Consider the following 13677-nt stretch of genomic DNA (forward strand, 5'->3'; position numbering starts at 1 on the left):
TGATCCTTTTTTTTTTTTTTGAACCATCCTTGCATCCCAGGAACGCAGTCTGTGGTCTTGGTGCTTGAGTAACCATTCTAGCTGAACTCAGAGCTGCAGTGCGGATCCATGTTTGGGACAACGTTCCATTGGGTCCTTCAGTTGCTGGCAGGAGTGGATTTATCTTCCTTAGTAGGATCACATTGGCTATTTGTGACACTCTTCTACTTGCAGATGAACATGATGATTTTGGAATTATGAATCCAACACTAGTTCCTAGGTGATCTCTGGCAAGTTGCTGAGATTCAGTTTTCACTTCTACTAAATGGGAATAGTAACCACAGAGGGCTATCAGGATTATCTAACTAGCTAGATGATCCTGGGTGAGTTACTTAACCTCTGTGTTGCTTCAGTTCCCTCGTCTATGAAATTGGGTTTGAGTACCTACTTAAAATGACTGTTGTGAAGATTAATACATGAATATGCATTAACTGCTTAGGATGGAAATGGTCTGACACAGTGGCCTACTGTCACCAAGCCTGGGGTTTGTTCATGAATCCCGAATGAGGTGCTGTGTGATTGAGTGCAGAGGACAGAGGGCTTGATGATTATCCTGTTGATTGGTTAGGCTGGGCTCTGACCAAAAAAATCCTCATAGTGAGGAAATGGGCTTTATCTCCTAGTTGACGGTGGTGAGTGTGTCCCTGTGGGGGCCCAGGACATTGATGATATGGTTTTAAGAAAGATCTCTCTGGAAACAAGGACAGAGGAAGGAAATCCTGAAGATAAATGCAGGGCGGGAAAGGGGAAAAAACAGCAAGCTCACCACTCTGTTGTTAGGAAAAGTTTTTTCCATTTAATACTAGACTTTCAAGGATTGAGATGCAAGCTTTTTATGCAATTACATCCAATGTTAAAATTGGTAATACATAATTTACAAAGATTAACATCAAAACAATCATCTATTTAGATATGCTTTTGTAAAAAGGAAATATATTAGCAGCATTTATATTTTCCGCAATCACACAGCCTACAGACATGCAGACTAACTCTGTATCTATTTGCAGTGATGTAGTGCTTTGCCCCGCATTTCAAACACCAAAACCCGCCTGGCAGCTAGGGGGTTCTTTTTATTTCATTATTATAAAATAACCGAAAAATAAAAAAAGGCATTAATTTCTACACCAGTAAGAAAAAACAAGTTTTTGCACTTACCTAACATTTGATTGTCTAAAAAACAGTTTTTAGTCTTTCAACAAAAGAAAGATAAGATGACAGAGCGTAGTGTCTTTTGCTTCTGTTCTCACATTGTACAAAGTTTTTTTCTTTTTTCTTTTTTTGTCTTTAAAATTTTAGTGTTTAACACTATTCAAGGAAATATTGAATTTTAATCTCTTTCTTGTCATTTTCCTGCTTTTTGACTAAAAGGAGACCCCAAAGTGCCCCTGCTTCCCAACCCCTCCCACCCAGCTCCCTGCAAAGAAAACCAAAAGGAACCACTTAAATGGGCGTGGACATGCGACGTTTCCAGCTCCACACGTGAGTATCTTATACCCAGGTCTTGTCGTAATGTACAGTGCTTCTCTACAGTAAGAAAATACTTCAAACTATTTTCTTAATTCTCTTTTTTCTTTAATAAAATATTTATTCTGCTTTTTATCTGCTCAAGGGGATCTTTGGCATCCCCTGTCTCTTTTGTTTTGTTTTCCCTCAAGATTGACACAGAAAGGAGAAAAAGAAAAAAAGATTCAATGGAATGGAAGGTGTCAATGTTTCTACCTAAACAAGTCAGAGCGTCGTCATCATCAGGGGAAATGTACAGTGAGGACAGCATTGGTCCGGGATTAGAGAGAAGTGACGGGACGTGTTACTGCTGTATTGCTTCCTAGTCACGCAGCAGATATATATACATACATACATACATACATATATATATACACACACAACTTGGCACATTTAAAAACCATCTTTTCTCTTATAAGAACATCTAAAACATATGCATATGTATGTCTGAGAAGACAACAAAGCAAAGCTTTTTAAAGAGACAGTATTGTCTGGTAAGTTCTGGCCCAGAAAATGGGAAGGAAGGGGGCACCCTGACGTCCTCCTGCCACTGTGTCGCCAGGAGGCTGGAGGGGGTTGGGATGGGGGGTTGGGATGGGGGGGTGGGGGATGGGGGGTGGGACGGGCACTGAAAACCATGTGGTAAGAAAACAAGAGTAGTGTTTTAAATTGATGATGTACACTCATGACAAGCACTCTGACAGGTGAACACTGTTCAACAGTCTGTGTAGTGACTTTGGGGGGTTAGAGTCCACTTCTATGGAGGGTTTACAGGGAGTCTGTTCTGGGACGAGTCTCGACTCACATGGCAGACACACATGAGCCCCCGTGCAGGAACAGCACATGTGCTGGCAGGGCCAGGCCTCCTCATTAGAAAAAAAAAATAGGTTTGGCAGGTTATGAAGGTTAAAACAAGAACTGTTACAGTAAGTCCTTTGCCCTCTGACCCCATGGGGCCTTCCCTGTTCCATGATTACATTCAGGGGAGGAGAGGTAGGGAGCAGGGCAGCAGATGCAAGTGCTTTGACTTGTCTGTTCACGTTTTGCTTTGACCTGATTGGGCAAGAAAGGAGAGAGATCTTTCTGGAAAGGGGCCCCAGCAATTATTTCTGTCTGAAGTCTCTGGGGTAGCTCTTGGAGCCCACAGAGAAGAGGCAGGCCAGGGCTCCCCTCTCGCTGGACTGTGAGTTATACCGGATATAGGAAGCAGCTTGGCAGCAGCGCCCATGGGATCAGAGGATGACATGGAAAGACCCAAGCTTGGGGCAGGGGCAAGTGCTATACAGTCCCACAAGGCTCTGATCGTCCCCAGGGTGCTCTGTCCTCCTCCCACCATGAACCCTCAGGGTGAAGCAGTGGAGAGGAAAACAAGTTAAACCAAACTGTTTCTCCAGACCCCCCTCTTCTCCACTAGCTCCAAGGTTTAAGTACCCTAATGTCAACAGCATGGCCCCTTCCCACCCCTGTCTACACTTAAGAGAAGACGAGGCAGGATCGTTAGCTCCGCTGACTGCAGATGCTTGAGCTTCTCCTTCGAGGCTCACTTCCGAAAGCTGTTCTCTGGGATGAACAAAGTGCGCCTTCGAAGCTTCCTGCCTGACCCTTCCTCCAGCAAGTAGGTCACATCGATGGCTGAAAACAGAACCAAAGAGATCAAACACCACCCTCCTGTTCCTCATTCCAGATTTGAGCTCTAAGGAGGTTATAGGAGTCCAGTGACTCCTTTTCCGACCTCAAAGCACATTAGGTATGCCTACAGCCTCAGGAGAGACGTTCTCTGGGGGCTGGGGGCCCCTCGCTGCCCACAGTGCCCCTCTTGGGATGGGGAACTAGGAGGTTTTCACAGAATACATTCCATCCCGGGAAAGTAATGCTAAGTTGTCCTTTTTCTTTCTTTTTAAAATTTATTTTTTATTTTTTTAAATATTTATTTATTCAGAGAGAGAGAGAGAGAGAGAGAGAAAGAGAGGCAGAGACATAGGCAGAGGGAGAAGCAGGCTCCATGCAGGGATCCCAATGCGGGATCACGTCCTGAGCCAAAGGCAGATGCCCAACTGCTGAGCCACCCAGGTGTCCCGTAAGTTGTCCTTTTTCATTCCTTCCTCACTAATTTCCCCTTTCTCTTAAATCCTAGACATGTGCCTGAGTCTCACCATTTTTCCCAGGGATTTTTTCCAGGAGGCCAAGTAGGATCTGGTTGAGCCGCTCCCGTTGGCTGTGCCGTCGCTCCTCAGGGGTACAGGCAGCCTGAGCTTCTGGACCACCTTCCTCTGCTTTCTTTTCACCCTCACTGACTTCCACAGGGGCCGCCTCCCGTTCTGGCTCCTCCAGGCTGGGCAGCTCATTGGTGGCTTGCTCCTGGCTGGCCAGAACCTCTTCAATCAAGGGCAGAGCATCATCCTCCTGGCCCAGGTCTTTTAGAGGTGGCTTTGGGCGCTCAGACTTCCAGGATGACCTGCCAGAGGGATGTGGGAATTTAGACTAAGGCCCTGCAGGTCACGGGGTGGGGAGGGACCTCAGGTTGGCTTGAGATTGAGTCTAGCTCTTCAGAGCCTTGGCTTTGGTCATCACCGTTTTTGGGCAAATCCCTACCTTTCTTTGAAATCTATTTTTTTTATATATTTTTTTTAAATAAAAAAAAAAAAAAAAGCTACATGCCCACAATGCTCAGTGAAAACTCTGCACCTAACAGCTACTTGATGGCAGGTCCTTGACAGACGTCCCAAGAACTGATACTCCTCTGGATAATGAGAAAAGCTTTCAGAAATCTGTCTAGAGTTCTGTTCCAAATCTTCTTTTTCTTCTCTCTATTCCTTATAATCCTCCCTCCCTAACCCTAACACTCCCTCAGCAGACTGTGCCTACTGATACCACTGCCCTGGGCTACTCTGTCAGAGCATCCCCAGTCCTCAGGTGGGGCCTAGTGGGCAGGTGGCGGTTCTCTTGCTCCACCCAAGAGTAGTTGGCCAACCACTTATAGGCTCTCCTCACATCCCAGGGGACTCACCGCCCTCCGTTCCTCTTGTAGTTGTCTGGGACATAATGAGGCTGCAAAGAAAGGGAAGTAGTAAGTGTAGTGCAGAAGCTGGATCAGATGACCTGGGGCCAGCTCAGGAAAAGGGAGCTGGGGAGGGAAAGAAATAAAGGAAGCAAAAAACAGGGCTAACGCGCTGATGAGCTGGGAGGCTGTATTTTAATGTCAAAAATTCTTTCAATTTTTGGGTATTGTACCAATACAAGACACCATGGTAGTTTTGGTGTCTTATAAGCCTATGATGACAGGGAGACGGACGGGCTCCCAATCCTGTCTGCTATATCCTAACATCTAAGTAGTTAAGGTTGGGGCTTCAAAGCTAATCTGTGAGCTGTTGCCTGAGCAAGCAAGACCAAAGAAGTCTAGATGAGGGTGTGGTGGTGGGAGAGAGAATATAAAATAAATACTGTTTAGAAAAATCCAAAAACATAATTATATGAAGAATAGGGACATGGAGTTTGGTTTCTGGTTAGATGGTTTCTATACATTCCAGGAGAGCAGCCATAATTTTTGCTAGGCATGGAACCTACTTAAAAAAAAAAAAAAAAAAAAAAAAAATCCCACCTAGAGACAGATTCCCTGAGTTTGGGATGGACTAACAGGATGAAGAAGCAGAGAGCTTGAAGGTTCCTACCCTAGGGATTTCATGCACAAACTATATTGCCTTAACATGACAGGTAAGAGGACGGGGCTTACTGAGAAATCTCTTTTAGGAGTGAGCTTCTTGGGGAAGTGGTCAAAGGCGTAGGGTTTGGTGCAGACAGGATAGCGATTCCGGTGAATCTTGTAAAACAGGTGTGCGGACTTGTCAAGCCGATAGTCACAGATGTATACGTCTTGCTCCTTCACTCCTTTGGGTCTCCCTAGGAGTTCAAATACTGTTAAAGAACCCTCCTGTTTTCCCTTCCTTCACCCTGAACTGCCCAGAGATGAGCCCACACGACTGGGAGGGGACACTGTAGTGATTGTGAGAGCCATCTGGTGATTGCAGGAGAAAGGAGAGGGGTGTTCTTGTCTCTCAGGGATTAAGGGCAGGTCACAGGGTGGGAAGGAACCAGATAGGCAGCGCATCCAAGTGCTGCAGGGAATCCATGAGGGAACACAGAGCAGAGTATGGGGACGTTAGGAAAGGAAAGGCAGGATGAATGATGGGAGCACACTGGGAAATAAGCACTTAATAACTGGGGGATGGAGTCCCCAGCAGCCAATGCTTGAATGGAGTACGTATTCTTCTGGACCAACTGCTACACGATACTAAGTAGGCGAGGGAGCCAAGCTCACCAATGGTGACAAGCATACTGAGCTTTTACTGTGAGCCCAAAGTGGGCCAAGTGTTTTGTACATTACTTCATTTAATCTTCACAAAACACTAGGATAGGTATGAATTCCCACTGCCAGGAGATTAGTTAACTTGCCCATGGACACACAGGTGAAAAGTGGTGGGGCTGGAATGTAAAGTTGATTGACTACACAGCCTACACTGTTAACCATAGAGCTTAAAAGGCTAGTGTGCTTTTTTGATTTGTTTAATGTCCAGAGTTGACGCTGGCCTTCGGGATTTTGGAGTGGGTGGGTGGAAGAACATACATTATGATGATACTAATAGAATGCCAAGTACATATTATTAAGAAATGCTAACTAAATTTAAAAAAAGAGGGAGAATTAACATTTATTGAGTACCAAGTGCTAGGTAAAAGAAGCTTCGCAGCTGGTCTGGGACAATCTTTGATCAGATAGGAACAGTAAGAACAGAGTGGTAATTGCAGAGCAAGGAGTAGGGGACAGGAGGTCATTTCTTCAGCAGCTCAGGTCACTTACCTTTACAGTATGTATAAAGGTCTAGTACACAGCAGGTCCCCACCACAGCCTCCAAGGGAATGATCTCATAGAGTGGTACCCTAAATAGCTCATTGTGATAGAAGCGGCGGGATGGAGAGTGGTGGGTCTCGTGGGGGCGGAAGTAGTGGTGACCAAAGGCAAACCGTTCCTCTCTAAGGAAGAAAGGGAGAGGTTTAGTAAACTGGCAAGATCCTAGGCGATATTCAGCTCTGTGCTGGAAGGCAGAGCTGGAAGATGAGAGAGGACCTCAACACATACTTTTCATTCTTCCAGAGCTTCTCAATGCGGAAGATGTCAAGTTTATCTCGGTTAATGTGTGATAACAGTCGGTAGGACTGGCGGACTGGGTGGCCATCAGGGGTGCGCCGGCTATCTCGCATCAGGTACACACAGTCACCTAGGAAGGCACAGGACAAATTAAATATAAATGATGCCTGTGAACTCTGTTAGATGTCCACTGGTCCGACCCAAGGTCTACACAGAAGGGCTGGAAATCTAAAACAACAGATACAGAGAGCTACAACTGGGAGTCTAATGGCGATGATCGTCAATTCTAGACTATGAGAATGGCACGAGGGAGGTCTCCCATCTCTTAGAATCCTATATGTTTTTCTCATTCCTAAAATTAGCTTTATGATCTCCTGGTTTCTCCTAATTAAGTTTTATTTGGTGGAGGAGAAATGTATAAAAGCCTAAGGACTGAAGGACATACAAACCTATACCGTCAACCTTTGAACAACATGGGTTTGAGCTGCATGGGTTAAATTATACTCAGACTTTTTTTTTTTTTTTTTTTTAAATTTATGATAGTCAGAGAGAGAGAGAGAGGCAGAGACATAGGGAAGGAGAAGCAGGCTCCATGCACCGGGAGCCCGACGTGGGATTCGATCCCGGGTCTCCAGGATCACGCCCTGGGCCAAAGGCAGGTGCCAAACCGCTGCGCCACCCAGGAATCCCTATACTCAGACTTTTGATGAATTATGGTAGATATAATGTAAAAAAAACCTTCCTTATGGTTTTTTTTAACATTTTCTTTTTTCTAGCTTACTCTATCGTAAGCATGCAGTATATAAATACATGTAGCACACAGAATATGTGTTAATTGGCTATTTATATGTTGTCAGTAAGTCTCTGGTCAACGGTAGGCTATTAGTAGTTAGGTTTTGGAGGAGTCAAAAGTCATATGTGGATTTTTTTTTTTTAATTTTTTTTTTTTTTAAATTTTATTTATTTATGATAGGCACACAGTGAGAGAGAGAGAGAGGCAGAGACATAGGCAGAGGGAGAAGCAGGCTCCATGCACCGGGAGCCCGACGTGGGATTCGATCCCGGGTCTCCAGGATCGCGCCCTGGGCCAAAGGCAGGCGCCAAACCGCTGTGCCACCCAGGGATCCCGATTTTTTTTTTTTTTTAAGATTTTATTTATTTATTCATGAGACAGAGAGAGAGAGACAGAGAGGGAGAGACACAGGCAGAGGGAGAAGTAGGCTCCATGAAGGAAGCCCGATGTGGGACTTGATCCCAGGACTCTAGGATCACGCCCTGAGCCAAAGGCAGACGCTCAACCACTGAGCAACCCAGGCATCCCCGTATGTGGATTTTTGACCGTGGGGAGGAGGTTGGTGCTCCTATACCCTGCATTGTCCAAGGGTCAACTGAATTCAAGGTCATGTGGTGACAATAACTACTATGCAGAGAGCAGATACTCCTAGCACTCAGAAAGGTAGAGTCAGCTCTGTGTACGCACCTTGACGAAGCAACAGGTCATCTCGGAGCAAACAGATGAAGTAGACACAGCCGGGCTGGGCATAGTGGGGCCGAGGGATCATGGGTACCTCCTGGTAAGAACGGAAAGCTAACAGATAAGGGCTGCAGTGACTATATCCAGCCTATTGATTTCCATTCAAGAGGAAAAGACCTCAAACCCAGAATTTGCAAACAACTTAACACTTACTGTTTAGTCATTTCAACACAACACACATGTGAACAAAGAAGAAAGCAACTGAAGTTGAACTGGGAGTGTGAAGACAGAGAACAAACCTGACAGGCCAAGTATCCCAAATTAGCTGCATGAAGCACTAACTATGTGGCTGCTCTTATACCCCCTTGGGAGCATGATAATGTGTGAAGGGGACTGATTGTCATAATGACTCAGGAAAGTTACCAGCGTTCAGTGCCCAAGGGCCAGGGAAGTTAGACATTCCCTCACAGCACAGAAATGTCTGCTCAAAATAACAATACCGCTGTTAAGAACTACCGCCTAAAACACTTCCCTTCATAGAAAAGACCTGCCCGAGATCACACATATAAACAAAGCAGAACCAGGATAAAAACTCACTTAGTAACTTGGGCAAGTTACCCCATCCACCATCTGTCCTGGAAGGTGGGTTTAAGACTAACCTGTGTTGACTCGAAATCATGCTCCTTTCACGTCAACATTGCTTAACACAAGAGATATTTACAGTACTTGAGTTCTGGACTTCACAAGTACCTCCCTCATGGAAAATTGACAGTGTTTATATAGTACCATTGCTTCCACAGGTTTCTAAGTATTTTATTTCCCCTTTGACCACACACTTGAGAAAAGAAAGGGCAGAATTATTACCCTATTGTTAAGTATAAGAAACTAAGGTCCAGGTTGAGTAACTTATCAAAGTAAATTTAGCGCATCAGGAGCTGGGCAGGTAAGATAGCATGTGCTAAACCTCCTACGTGTAGATCAGAGTATCAGCAGAGGGCAGCTTACTCTGTCCACAGGCCTCGGGTCACACTGCTCACACAGGTAATGCTCCACGTCTGAGTTCACCCCCATACAGTCACAGTGCTGCCACACCTGTGGGGAAAACAGTGAAGTTGAGGGAGGACTTGGACTTATTGAGAGAAGTGCTGGGAGCTAAAAATTAAAAAAAAAAAAAAAAAAAGAATTGTAGCAGGACAGGATAAAGTCAAACAGGAACTAAGGGATAAGTGGGGGAGTGAGAAATAGGAGAGAAACAGTAGGAACCTGTCTGAACACATGTATATTGTTTGGTTCATAATATCTACATCTGGGAAAATGAAGTGAGGAGCTGGACAGAGAAGAAGAGGATGAATGAATGAATGTAGCACTAAGGAGCACGCACCGGTGCTCAGGCTGTTTGGGGGGGCTAGAGCCACATGATGCTTCTCTGGGCAGCTGCCTAACTGCAGCCCCCCCCCCCCCCCCCCCGCCCAACCCGACTGCCGGCAGGCCCCACCCCCCTAGGCTCCACTTCCCACTTCAGTAAGGTGGTGGGCTCAGACATACTTCCGTCAGGAGCTCCTATCCTGCACAAAAGCATCCTCCTCGATCCAGACTATGTGAGATGTGAGCAATGGGAAGGGGGCAGAGAGAACGAGATGTGGAAAAGGAAGGGAAGGATCAAATTAAAGAGGTATAAAACGGGAGAAAGGCAATCTGGTGAATAGTGAGAGATGGGAGACACCAAGGCAGAGCTAAAGTTCCTGTACAGCAGGCAAATCAAGCCCAGAGGCCTTGTGCCAGGTGGCCACCATGCCTCCAAGGAGCAGGCCTGTGCCCTGCCCGGGGCTCACCATGCACTTGTCACACTGGATCATGAGGCCCTCATCCTTGTGGAGGCCACAGACACAGCGGATCACATCGTCATCCTTCTCATGCACGTTCTCCTTCTCAGAGACAGATGTTTCACTGCTGTCGGCCTCACTTGCTGTCTCTCCCACAATCTCATCAATCTGGGCTGATGCCTCATGCCTGGCGTTGTAGTAGGTCTTCCGTAGACGGCAAACATCTCTCCCAATTGGGGATTTACGCCCGTAGTACTTCTGAAGAAAGCAGAACAAAGAAATGTTCAGTCTTCTCAACATGGCTTAAAAATGTACCTGAAGAGTGATGTCTGGCCACCAGCTTAGTTTGTGGCGTTGCAACTCTGGATCTCAGGGTGGTGAGTTTGAGCCCCATGCTAGGGGCAGGGCTTCCAACACACACACACACACACACACACACACACACACACACACACACCCTGAGGAGGCAATAGGATTTTCATTGTCCTCCCACTTTGGTTAACAGATTTTCAATACCATCAAGTATCAACTAACATGAATAAAAATTAGGATCTACATGATGGTTTCCCATCTGCTCTGTTGCTCTGTTATTCAAGTCAGCCATAGGCATTACTGTCCATTGGATTAAATACATAGTGACCATGGAATAGGAATAATCATCACAAATGTAGTGCGCGCAAGTTCTGTACTGACAGATGCTTGGGACACTCTTGGAGCGTCTTGGAGACGCTTGGGACAGAGCTATAAGCTCTGAATATGGAAGCTGGGTTTCAGCAGAAAGCATGTTGTGATTCAGGACTGACCTCATTCTTTTACTTGTCTGTTCTTCTCTCACTTCTGTCTTCATCCTAATTCCTCCTTGATCCTGTAGCCCCTTGTGTCCTTCCAATTTCTCTCTAAGGTTCTTCAAAATCACTGAAAAACTTCCTCTTTTCTATGTATCATACAATATCCATCTTTTCCTTCAAATCAGTTCAAGGCCACATTTTCTTCAATGAGCCTCACCTATTCTATGACCTGTTAGTCTAATGTCCCTCAATTCCATCCTTCGATTAACTTCTATTTATTATACATAATTCTGTGTATTTCACATGTACTTATTGTCTTGAGGGAAGAAAATACAGATATGACTTTAGTATGGTAAAATGTATTATGTAAGTACAAAGGTTCAATACTAAATTCTGTTTCCACTCCCCAAGATTTATCCATTCATCTAGGGAGAGAGTGTGCATGCACACATGAGTGGGTGGGGGAATGAGCAGAGGCAAGATTTTCATGGAGACTCCCTGCTGAGCATGAGCCCCCATGTGCGGTTCGATCTCATGATCCTGAGATCACGACCTGAGCTGAAACCAAGAGTCATATACTCACCAAACTTGCCACCCAGGCACTCCCTCTATATTAGGTTTTTACAGAAATTTCTTTTTAGGGAGTATAATTTAGCCTTCCATTCTAGTCATATCAATGACTTTATTATATAAGATTCTACAATATTTAGTACTCTGTAACCCTTATACAAAGGGTGCTCAATAAAAATTGCTGCCTTTTTTACCCAGAAATATAAAGGGTAATAGAAAGTAAAAACCTTAAGCTTCTAGAATAGTTCTCTTCAAAACAAACTTTTTTTCCTTTAAAGTTTTTATTTAAAGTATAGTTAGTTAACCTATAGTGTAATATTGATTTCTGGAGAATTCAGTGATTCACCACTTATGTACGTCACCCAGAGCTCAGCACAAGGGCCCTAATGCCCATCCTCTGTTTAGCCCACCCTTTGCCCACCTCTTCTTCAAAACAAACTTCTTAAATCCATGTATGAAATCGGCATCAGTACCTCAGCATTCCGAAACACCTTGAGCATGTCAGCGTCAAAGGCCTCCACGGTCTTGTAATGGCCGGTGAGGATCTGCCTCTCTATGGTGGCCAAGTCCAGGGGCTCTGAGATCTTCTCATAGTAATCAGCATTCCTGAGGCAGAAAGCCAGGGTATCAGTCTGGGACACTTGATCCTGGTATAGAACTCACAGGAGTTCCACATTTGTGCACTTACTTTTTCTTTGGGGGGAGGTTCAAAAGGGGTGCTGCCAAAGCTTGTCGGGAAGAATCTGCAAAAGAAGGCAAGGTTTAGAAGGACTATGTGACACAAAGGAGGCAAGTACTAACTCCTTGCTGAAAATGTATTATTCCCCAAATTAGAAGTTAGGAAAAACAAAAATCTAAGCTTTAAAAAAAAACAACAACAACAACAAAAAAAACAAAAATCTAAGCTTTAAATGAGGCCTGACCACGAATATACAGGACTCTTCAGAAATGTGGGTACTTAGCAGGAGAGAAGCTACTTTGAGGATGACCCTGAAGATGGGCCGTGAAGGATAATAAATTGTTGAGGCAGTGAGGCTGCTGAGGACAATTTCCTGCTTTACAAGTTTTTCTAAAGCAAAGAGCATCTTAACCAAAAAATATTTTCTAGTTCTTGTTAATAGACCACAGTTAGTTATTTTGTTGGTTTAGATTCAATTAAATTTCAGATAATGAATAATTTAGTACTGTAAATATTTTCTGAGACCCGTTTTTTTTTTTTTTTAAAGATTTTATTTATTTATTTATAGAGACACAGAGAGAGAATGAGAGGCAGAGACACAGGCAGAGGGAGAAGCAGGCTCCATGCAGAGAGCCCGACATGGGACTCAATCCAGGGTCTCCAGGATCATGTCCCGGGCTGCAGGCGACGCCAAACCGCTGTGCCACCGGGGCTGCCCCGAGACCCGTTCGTTTTCTTATAACAGTTTACTTTATATTATGAAAACAATTCAGGCTATGGGGTTACTGTCACTACTTTACCTACATTCTTTTTAAAAATTCTATTTTATGGGGCACCTGGGTGGCTCAGTCGGTTAAGCTCCTGACTCTTGGTTCTGGCTTAGGTCAAGATCTCAGGGTCATGAGATCGAGGCCCGTGTCAGCTTTGTGCTCAGTGGGGAGTCTGCTTGACATTCTCTCTCTCCCTCTCTCTCGCTCCTCCCCCGCTTGTGTGTACACTTTCTCAAATAAATAAAAATCTTTAAAAAAATTCTATTTTAGGGCAGCCTGGTTGGGTCAGCGGTTTAGCGCTGTCTCCAGCCCAAGGCGTGATCCTGGAGACCCGGGATCGAGTCCCACGTCGGGCTCCCTGCATGGAGCCTGCTTCTCCCTCTGCCTGTGTCTCTGCCTCTTTCTCTCTGTGTGTCTCTCATGAAAAAAAAAATAAATTCTATTTTATTACTGATGTATAGCTAACATATAATGTTGTATTAGTTTCAGGTGCACAACATTGTGATCTGACAATTCTGCATGTTACACAACATTCACTGCCATGATAAGTGCAGTCACCATCTGTCACCACACTTACAGACTATGTTCTCTCTCTCTTTTTTTAAAAAATATTTATTTATTTATTCATGAGAGACAGAGAGAGGCAGAGACATAGGCAGAGGGAGAAGCAGGCTCCATGTGGGGAGCCTGATGTGGGACTTGATTCTAGGACCCCGGGATCATGCCCTGAGCCGAAGGCAGATGCTCAACCGTAGACTACGTTCTCTAAGCTGTACTCTTAATCTCTATAACTTATTCTGTAACAGCAAGTCTGTACCTCTTAATCCCCTTTATCTAATTCATACCTCCACTTCCCACCCCTACCCTCCAGCAAACACCAGTTTGTTCTCG

The 13677-nt window shown here is 44.8% G+C and overlaps 1 protein-coding gene across 6 annotated transcripts in view; it reads right to left on the reverse strand.

Annotated features, from left to right (window-relative positions):
* Positions 1–710: 710 nt before the first annotated feature.
* ASH1L (ASH1 like histone lysine methyltransferase) overlaps positions 711–13677 on the reverse strand; it is a 171805-nt gene continuing 158838 nt past the window's right edge. For 5 of the 6 annotated variants that reach the window (XM_041745463.1, XM_041745445.1, XM_041745453.1 and 2 more), the window contains 11 exons: positions 12026–12080; positions 11811–11943; positions 9989–10237; positions 9162–9248; positions 8163–8253; positions 6674–6812; positions 6395–6567; positions 5273–5439; positions 4550–4590; positions 3696–3997; positions 711–3174 (listed from right to left, as the gene is read on the reverse strand). In XM_041745463.1, coding sequence (XP_041601397.1) covers positions 3083–3174; positions 3696–3997; positions 4550–4590; positions 5273–5439; positions 6395–6567; positions 6674–6812; positions 8163–8253; positions 9162–9248; positions 9989–10237; positions 11811–11943; positions 12026–12080 — 1529 coding nt within the window. In that variant the 3' untranslated portion in view covers positions 711–3082. The remainder of the gene's footprint in view (positions 3175–3695; positions 3998–4549; positions 4591–5272; positions 5440–6394; positions 6568–6673; positions 6813–8162; positions 8254–9161; positions 9249–9988; positions 10238–11810; positions 11944–12025; positions 12081–13677) is intronic. The other variant, XM_041745481.1, reaches the window with a different exon arrangement.

The sequence above is a fragment of the Vulpes lagopus genome, chromosome 1 (genome assembly GCF_018345385.1).
Source record: "Vulpes lagopus strain Blue_001 chromosome 1, ASM1834538v1, whole genome shotgun sequence".
Classification (NCBI taxonomy): domain Eukaryota; kingdom Metazoa; phylum Chordata; class Mammalia; order Carnivora; family Canidae; genus Vulpes; species Vulpes lagopus.